The 9606-nt window shown below is 43.1% G+C and overlaps 3 protein-coding genes across 3 annotated transcripts; all 3 read right to left on the reverse strand.

Annotated features, from left to right (window-relative positions):
- Window positions 1–821: 821 nt before the first annotated feature.
- Window positions 822–1685, reverse strand: CTRU02_211471 (uncharacterized protein; the record flags this gene model as incomplete). Its single annotated transcript, XM_036720496.1, has 1 exon — window positions 822–1685. One exon carries the CDS (start codon window positions 1683–1685, stop codon window positions 822–824), a length of 864 nt encoding a protein of 287 aa, XP_036588239.1.
- Window positions 1686–3287: 1602 nt separating this feature from the next.
- CTRU02_211472 (transposase) lies at window positions 3288–4787 on the reverse strand (the record flags this gene model as incomplete). Its single annotated transcript, XM_070205636.1, has 2 exons — window positions 3288–4607; window positions 4641–4787. 2 exons carry the CDS (start codon window positions 4785–4787, stop codon window positions 3288–3290), a joined length of 1467 nt encoding a protein of 488 aa, XP_070060879.1.
- A 2073-nt stretch (window positions 4788–6860) lies between these two features.
- Window positions 6861–8861, reverse strand: CTRU02_211473 (rhamnogalacturonate lyase c; the record flags this gene model as incomplete). The annotated part of the gene is made up of 1 exon (XM_036720497.1): window positions 6861–8861. One exon carries the CDS (start codon window positions 8859–8861, stop codon window positions 6861–6863), a length of 2001 nt encoding a protein of 666 aa, XP_036588240.1.
- Between the last annotated feature and the right edge of the window lie 745 nt (window positions 8862–9606).

Genomic DNA, 9606 nt, shown 5'->3' on the forward strand with positions numbered 1-9606 from the left:
GGAGAACTGGCGATGCGTAATTTGACACATGACGTGCTTCTCAGGATCCCCAAGTGAGTGAGCATTAACGGCGCCTTGCCGCTTTTGGAAAGTCTGACACCGGAGTAATTCAAGGCCCCTCCGCCGTAGCACCAGATGATGATGTAATCGGGGATAAGCAACGCCGATCTAAGACCATGTGCGGTGGCTTCATGATTTCCTTTTTGTTATAACATGTTTCAGGACCTTACCTGTAATTCTACCCTGGAAAGCGCAACGATGAAAACATTTTGGATTCGCAGCTTTTCTGGAATTAAACTAATTTACAGCAACTCCCACCATCCCACGTCCTGTAGAGAATAGGACTACATAAACGAGAGTAATCTTTATAGCTTGTTAAGTACCGTGAATACTAATCGCCTCACTATGAAACCGCCGCATCTTTAGTCTGTTACCCCTGATTCTCGAATTTTGCCTTAAAACCACAAGTAAACTTTACTCAGCCAACCAGCCAAGACTCAACATAGCAACAGACCAGCACTAACCAAGCAGAATTAGAAATAGTAGGCAATTGAAACCATTTAGTACTACTAAAAGGTTTGCTTTCATACGGGAACACAGCTAGGAAAGAGTATTGATGTCGGGGTATGCAGCTAGCCTAACGTCACGTCGTCACGTTAAACTGTTGAGTAGTATGTAGGAAGACTGAAATTTATGAAACAGCAAAGTGTGCTGTAGAAGGCTTCGAGGGTAGCGAAAAACGGGACATTTAGCCATCTTTTCTAGTCCAAATTAAAATTGAAGTCTGTTCAATTTCATTGGTCTTGAGGTGCCCAGAGAATCTAGCCAAAAGCAGTCCACCATTGCCAGATCCCGGAGAGCAGTGCAGTAGTCTCCCATAATTCACCCATGGCACCTGTGAGACCCGATCCCATGAAAGCGAAGGTGAACTCTTTTTTCGCGCTCAGGGTATGGGCAATCACAGCAACAACCTCTTTTCCATCACTTGCCAATCCCTTCTGACGACTAGCGTTTCCCCCACCTTCAATAACGTTAGATTCCTCCATCCTCACTAGCTTCCACCCGCTCGAATATTTAGATATGTCTTGAACTTCTTTTCCACTCGAATGTCGCCATTGAAATTTTTCTAAATGTCCATTAATTTCGACAATGAACTCCATCGTAGCACGATACATCCCAAGTGACCGCTTTAAGCGGTGCATCAGTATTTCCTTCTCCGTCTCTTGCAGACCCAGAACTGCAAAGAGAGTAATGACGACATGCTCTTTCGTTGTTGCACAAAACTGACTCTCTGCGCTTGCTAAAATTGGACTTCCGGAGTCTGTACCATTGTGAATGTGAAGCACTTCTATTGACTCATGGGGAATTCGCTGCGTGCAAAGACGGAATAGTTTTTGGTTTGGCGTCGAGCCGAGGTCGTATGACCGATCGGGAGTAGTAATGGCTAAGTATCCTTCAAGAATTGAAGGATACTTGATATTGCCAGAGTTGATTTCTGTCGAGGTGGGTGTTTCTTCGTCAAGGTGGGCCGGGGTTGGCGCATTGTTGGTTTGTAACCTTGATGGAAGAGCATGTGGAAATTCTTCATCATATGGATAAGGCGGCGGTGGATCGTCAGAAGTGTATTGAGAAGGCTCTCTATAAGTACTTATAGCAGCATGATCGCCAGTACTTGAGCTCATCATCTTCATGCAAGGTGCTGAAAATTTCCAAGGATTGAGCCGAGAAGTAAAGTTAAGTAGTTGGTTCGCGAAAAAATGGTGCAGAAGAGACACATGTGCAGAGACAGCGCAACCGGGATTTGGGTATTTTTATGATTAACTAATATTTATACAAGTAACCCTGTATCCAATGCATAGGAACTAGCACTTGGTATCGTTTCCTGTCAAGGTGCATAGCTAACTCTGCAGTCATTCGTCAACGGCTGAGCTTCGGGCGCAATGCCAAGTAGTTCTCCCCTGCCGTTGCATAATGGCTATACCAGTTTAGGCATTGTGAAAGTATTCCGACAAATTAGAATGGAGTTGAGCTCCACACGTGACGAGCTGAATGTTGGTTTGGGAGGCCTGTTAATACCTAGCTCGAGGTATTCCATCGACTGCAGCCAGGGAAGAGGTACGACCCAGTCCATTCAAAGGCCTAGATTTTTCCAGATGGTAATCGCATAAGACTCGCTTTCGGGTAGGAGTCGCAGCATCTGTGTCTGATTGGCTAACACCATGCAGGCTTTATACCTCTTACCAGGCCGCAGTCAGTGGAAAAGAAGGGAAAGGCGATCGTATTAGGCTAAAAAGCCTTTCTTTGCTAACTAGCAGTCATCACATGTTCAACAGAGCAATGCGACTGCCCTAAAAATGAAGGTTTCTCAATCAGTAAGCCTACATGTCTCTTCGTGGCTTTGGGGATTATTTGGTATTTGCTACGGGCTATGTCACGGTTGATGTGGCGTAAGCTGTGCCTACGCATTATCAATAATTATGTGCAGCCAAACTACAAGTGCACGACTTGTTGTTACGTAGCATTGTGGGCGTTTAGCTCAACGGACCAGCACCTCTGGTTTTTGGGTTGTGACTGCCACTGCATCCTTATAGGCTGGGTCTGGCTCTTCACAGTATTGGCCAAGTTCTGTAAAATAGGGGTTAGATACTACTTTCTTCCCATACATATAGTCAATCATCTGGTTGTTGACATTATAGAAACAGCCAAATATAATATCTGGCGAGCTTCTTGGGCCTGTCTATGAAGTTGAGAAACCCCTTTTACTAGTATCTTGACGCATACCTGATTAGTTCCTATTAGACTATAAACATATCGCGAGTGAGAAGTTGTTTAAAAATTCTATGAAGCCTGTAATGCGAAAGATATAGGTCTAGGAAAAACTTTGTGATCTTGTGTTATTCTAGTAGTTTTCCACCTTGTATTCGATATACCTGTTGTTTAACGGTATATAATAGAATAGTTGTAATCCGAGGAAAATATAAAGAGGTTTCATAGTTACTAGATACTTTGACGTGCTTTGCGATGTGTTAAGAAGTTAACAAGGACTATCCTATCGAGCGCGGAAAGACCCCATTTTCACTAAGGTAGGGTAATTCTACTCAAGGCTAGAGTATCTACTACTTTCGTTATTTATATACTTGAAATTAGTATATATCTATTAATAATAAGTTTAAGAAGTATAACGTACATGATAAGCGAGTGAGACAGACAAGCGAGTGAGACAGTAAACCAGACCTTCGCGACAATAATATCGAAATCTATAACAAGAAATCTTAGATTGATTAATACTACTCGGATTCCTGTTCTTCGGATGTTTCCTCAATAAATTGACATGTTCTCGCGTTGTGGCCTGTATTCCCGCATACGCCACACCGACGATGAGTCGTCTCAGACCTCACTTTGCGACCACTACTCCGTCGCGTTTCCTCTTGTAGTTGCGTGTCTGCCTCTCTTTGCGACTGTATATCCTCTCCAGTAGATATAGTAAGACTTCCTCCTTTCTGTAGACGTGTTTTCTTAGCCCTTCGACGCCGACTTAATATTGCATTCTCCTCTCGAAGGATTTGAACCTCTGACTCTAGTAATGCTACCCGATGCCCTAGTCCTTCTGTCCCTCTGGCTAGCTTACTCACAGCACTATAAATTGATGCTGGAGAGCTGCTTCGGTGGCGTGAGATTCGACTCTTAATAAAAGTAGACTGTGATCTTGCTTCGCTTGGGTTGCTCGGCGTCCTAGAGATCCAAGGGTCTGGTGTCTGAGGGACCCCCTCCTCAGGCGTTGGCGTTCGGAACTTTACATCCAGCTTTGAGAGAACACTTTCTGCATTCAAAGGGACAAGTCCAGCTCCTCGGAAACCTCCCTGGATATTTTTCCTCGTAAAAGACTGCTTAAAAGCTTCGTGAAATGCTGCAAAGAAATCTTCCTTCGAGATATGGGTTATGCCTCGCCGCATCTTATTCTCAATTTGCCGACCGTAGGCATTCTTTAACGGCTGAAAACAACCAACATCTAAGGGTTGAAGTAGATGAGACGAGTGAGCCGGCATGCACAGTGTAATAATGTTGTTTTCTTGACAAAAGAGCTCGAAGGCTGCGGAGTGGTGACTTTCATGACCATCAACAACGAGGAGGCGATATTTCCCAGACGTACGTGGTTTTGTATAAATGTCGAAGTGTCTGATCCAGTCAATACCTCTCTCGTTTGTTGTCCATCCATTTTCAGACGTTGCAATAGCCCAATCGCCCGGAAGAGAGGTTTCTGTATACCAGCTTGAGAGGTGATACTGGCCTGCAACGATGATGTATGGCGGGATGCTCTCCCCTTGGGAATTAATAGCCTGGATAACTGTAACCCATTCCCTATTGCCAGGCTGTGTCATCTTCGTATTTGAACGCCTTTCAGCACTTGTAATAACCATTCCAGAAGCAATAACGCCCATCATAAAGCCGGTCTCATCAAAGTTGTAGATATCAGCATCAGCAATACCATACTTCGCAATTGTATTCTTCACAAGCGAAAACCAGCCACGAATCACCTCTGGATCTTCGTATTGAGCTCTCTTATAGTCATACTTGCGAAAGAAACGCGTCCTAAGCTGTGGTTGTCGCTTGACGAAATTAGAAGCCTAGCGCTTCCCAACTGGAGGCGCGTCGCGCTCTGCGAGAAGTCGATTGGCCATTTCTTCCACACCACTCAGCCGGGGAGGAAATGATCGCGCATCTAGGTCGAGAATATACTCAACTATTGTCTTCTCTTCTAAATCTGATAAATTCCGTGAATTAGGCATGCTGTCGCGTCGTGAGACTATTCCCTTTAGTCGCCGGCTTAATGTTGCGTGACTGACTGTATAGAGTGCACCTGCGGCCCGAGCACTAAGTTTTGGGTCATTTCTCATTGCTTGAAGGGCAATTTGTAACCTTCTTTCAATACTAGCTGATTCCATGATTTATTGTAGAGGAAAAGGTGCCGGTCGCGTCAAGGTGCGACGGTCGCGGTTTACTGTCTCACTCGCTTGTCTGTCTCACTCGCTTATCATGTACGTTAGTAGGTATTAGTAATCTCTAATTATAGTAACTATACTATATATTTATAACGATAGAAATAAGGTATATATAATATATTAACTATATATAGTTACTATACAGAGAAAAGTAACTATAAACTAGTGATTTTGAAACTTAATAAAAAATTAGGACTTTTTATGAAGCTTTATTTTTCAACGAGTTAGGAACTACTATGCCGAGGTTTTAAGAAACGGACTAAATAAGTAAATTCGTTATAATACTAGAGTAGTCTTTAGCAATGCTATTAATATATATGGAAACTATACTGTATAAGCAAGCCTTGATGGGATATAAAATGTATTTCTTTGATTTGTGTTCCTAGCCTACCGGCGTACCCTGCCTAAGATAAACTTCTTTGCTACAAGCGACTTCTTTAGGTAAAATTAGGCACAGTTCCTTCCCGTGAACCTCGAACTCCATTAACCCAACCCAGACCTGGTTTTGGTCTCTGTTCCTCCATATTTGGCCACCATGAGGCTTCTCGATACCCATTAAACCAATCCAGGCTCTCGTGAGGCTTTGGATGGAAAAGACACATATCCCAATGCCACTGCGCGGCGTCAAACCAGTGTTCGACGGAAGCGCATCTTTTAACCTTGCACCTATCAAAGAGGATACCATACTGATACCACCAGTTTACGAGTTGTTTTCGATTATCGATCAATGGATACGTGCACCAGCTTCCGCGAACAATTGGAAATTGACCCTGCGGACCGAAGCCGGGAGGTGGTATGCTTGTCTTAGCACACTTTGTCATGCATTCAGGAAGTGCAGCCCAGTCCAGCATCCTATCTCGACCTATCTGAAGTGGCAGGACTGGCCATTCCTTGGACGAAGCCTGCGCTGGTATTGAAATAATCAAAATAACAAGCAGCCGCTGTAGACATTTTGTTTGAGTCATTGAAAGAAACAAAAGGGTGTGACAATCTGGTCTGATAAAAGAAACAAGTCAATTTGCGCGACGTATCAACTAAATCATAACAAAATAGTAAAATTTATTATTACTTTGTAATATAGAGACTGTTTATACTTATATTCGAGCTATCAAGGTATGATTTTAGTCTTTCTATAAAAGTTTATTTATATAAGGTTATAGTTAACCACGGAATTCAATATCTTTAGTATTAAATTATAGTTGGTATTTCTTAAGTAACTAAAATCGTTATATACTTTATTTATACTTTAGTTTAGTAAACTATCCAAATTAATATTCGTTAAATATCTTGAATAAAGCAACCTTCGGAATTAACGTTTGAAATAAATTTATTTTATTAAGATGTTTAAGTAGCGGCACCCACCTGATATTTCAATAGGTACTGATAAAGAATTAAAAAGGTATTTACAAATCAGTACTCATTAATGATTTCACTACTTTTTTTCGCTAGTAAAAGCATATCTACTCTTATTTAAGTTTCTAAAGTTTTAAAGCTATTAATTCTGTTTTAATTACTAAGTTTAGTAGGTAAGTTTAACTACATCGGATTAGTAAAGAACAACAGAACATTTGCTAAGATTTGCTTAAGTTTTGTTTAAAATTTTATTTTGTCTCCTGCAGCTGCTTTATGCCACGAAATTACGATCCTCATCCAGAACCTAGGAGTGGCCGTTACCTTGATACACCTGTTCTTGGCGAATTAATACCATGGTGCTTTTATAGAAAGATTTGGTTAAATTAGGTGCTTTAGTATTCTTCTTCAGCTTAACGGATTGATTGAGTTTGGAGGGTTCACCGTCTCACATAATACTACTAGAAGAGAGAATTACCTAGTAAGCCTGGGATATGTTGCATCTATAGTTTATGCTAATTCCAGCCTCAAAGCATCATACTGAACATAGAGCGCGTCAGGCAAAAGCGCAGTTTCCACACTACTGGCGTTGAATGGCAAGCTCAAAGTTAGTTCGTTTTGTCCCTCCCTCAGCGCTGCCGACGAGAAAATGAATTTGTTCTCAATATTCTGGCACGAAATGCCGCTTCTCACTCCGCAAGATCCACTCCGCCAGTAAGGGATAACCCATGTTGATTCGTATAGCCCATTGAAATTAACCGTCCAAGGTAAGTTCCCAAAGGGTTGAATTTCCGTCCATTTAGTGTTACCATTGGCAGTTTTCGTACCAGCGATTTGGACCGTAAATGTAGCTGTTTTGGCTCGGCTTAATTGGTCTTTTTGAAGGTCAAAGGTAATAGTCCAGTTGTTTACATTTTCGTAATAATTTTCTTGTCGTAAATGGTTACCTTTTGCTGGGAAAAAAGACCAGTGAATATAGTTAAGATCTTCAGCTTCCTTGCTTTTGCCCACATCGAAACGTACACCCTCAGGGAAATCTTTTTCGAAGTCATATTTTCCCCAGTAAATACGATATTGTTCCGGCTGTAAAGGCTTCGAGGTATCTGGGGCGTATCCATGAAGATACTCGCCGGCTGACTTATCAGGAATTCCTATACGCCATACCTCTTCACCAGCACTTTCTTCGAGCCATTTGAATATCCACTTGTCCTGGTTGGTCAAGGCTTGAGTTATCTCGACATCATCTTGAATGAACCATCCGAAAATGCCATCAGCATAGATAGTAACCCTGTATTTCCCCTCCACGACGCGAGGAATTCTGAACTTTCCGCACCCGTCAACCTCAGCCCAATATTGAAGAGACTTAGTATCGAAAGCGTTCAGTTGGAAGTCTTGATTGTTCTCTGACAGAACAATGATTGGTTGATGGGCCCCCTTTGGAAGCTCAATTCGGCCCTCGAATGTACTACGCCGCGTCGAAGGAACGAAATTTGGAATGTAAGGAGCAATACTGTCGTAGAAATCTATGTTCCATTCGGGATCAGCAAACTGAGCTGCGTCAGCCCTCAGCTCGCCAATTGATGTGCTCGGTGCCCCTTTGTTGAAATAATAGAACTGCGGACCCCACGTGCGATCAAAACCGTGAGTGATATTTGGGTGTGGTGCACCATAATGACCCGACACCATGTAGTTGTAAACAATGCCATCAACTACCAAATCAGAATGAATTGGACCACCGTAATAAGTCTCTCGTGTGTTGTGAACAAGCCATGCGCCAAAGGTACTCCCATCGGCGCTTGTTGAGCCATCACTAAAATGTCCATGGACATCATGATTGCGCCATGATTCAGCCAAGGTATATTTCGTAAAATAATCCGAATATTGTTCTGTGTAAGGATCGTCCGTGACACCTCCTACATACGAGGTGGCATCTTGTACCGTCACTGCCTTTGAGAAAGTGCTGGACGCTGGCAAGGGACCAAAATTGCCTTCACTTGTAGAGAAGTGGGTCCAGAGTGGCGTATTGGGTCTGAAAAGTGTACGCAACTCGCCCAGCGAACGGAGATAAGGTCGAGTAGCATTAAAATACGTAAGACGAGAGAAGGCATGTAGTCCAGTCTCCTCACCACGAAGGAAAAAGTATTGCGACAGTGTCTGATTGGTCTGTACAAATGTGTCGGACATGATTATACCGCCGTATGGGGTGCCAGTCAAGTCGGTACCATTAACAAGCTGCAACTGGGCTGTTCCCCCTGGCGTCCAAAATCCTGAAGGGGTGCACGAGCAGTCGAGATAGGGCCCTTTTCCGCTGTTGCCGCTTAAAGGTCCAAGAAGATCTTGGCCATCGAGGGTAACATCAATGATATGGCCATTAGATTTGGCGAGGACCACAGAAAGACGATCATTTGAAAGCATGAGATGAGTGCTGTTCTCTCCTGTTCTGAGCCCAGCCGCCGCATGACAAAAGAATGTCGCAATGGCGAGAAGGTTTGAGTTCAAAGTGCCCCTCATGTTGTAAAGCCAGTGGCACAGATTGAAGAGCCCTAGAGTGCAACGGAAGCAGCACTGGACAACACAGCGAGTAGGCAATAATTTATCTCCCTGAGAAGTGTCATGATATCCATTGCCACCTTCCATTATAGGTCGCTGTGAGGAGCAACATAGACTTCACCGATTGAATGTGCGCCAAAATGAGAATAGCCCGTGGACAACTACCCCGTGAAGCGAAGTGGAAAAATTTCGGGTAATGGAAAGCCGAGCGCCAAGAGAGATTCGCACAGATTTACAATAAGGGCACCAATCCCAAGATGCCATTCTCCACTACTGTTATGGTACGATTGCGGGGAGGGAAATACTTGAACTTTAAGCGACTTGTCCCGCATCTTTCTGGTACTTTTGGTCTTTCGGGTCAAGAGGGGGCGCAAGATCTTGACATCTAAAATGTGAATAATCCTTTGAAGTACGGATAGCTAAACGTGGAAGCCCACCCGCAGGAAAAATAGATTGAAAACATTGAGCTAAGACATGATTTTAGACTAATCGAGAAGTCAGTGACACACAAAATCAGATAATGCATCGACGCCAAGCTTTTATTATACACTACCAGCATGGCTCTACCATCAGTTGTCGGACCAAAATATGATCCATGGTCTAGCGATACCGCTTTCACACATGAGAATTTATTTCAAATGGGAAATTATAAAGGGGATATTGTTCTCCGCTTGATTTATCATCTTTCACTCTGTGAGCTTCTCTA

Source organism: Colletotrichum truncatum (assembly GCF_014235925.2).
Source record: "Colletotrichum truncatum strain CMES1059 chromosome Unknown Contig_0007, whole genome shotgun sequence".
Classification (NCBI taxonomy): domain Eukaryota; kingdom Fungi; phylum Ascomycota; class Sordariomycetes; order Glomerellales; family Glomerellaceae; genus Colletotrichum; species Colletotrichum truncatum.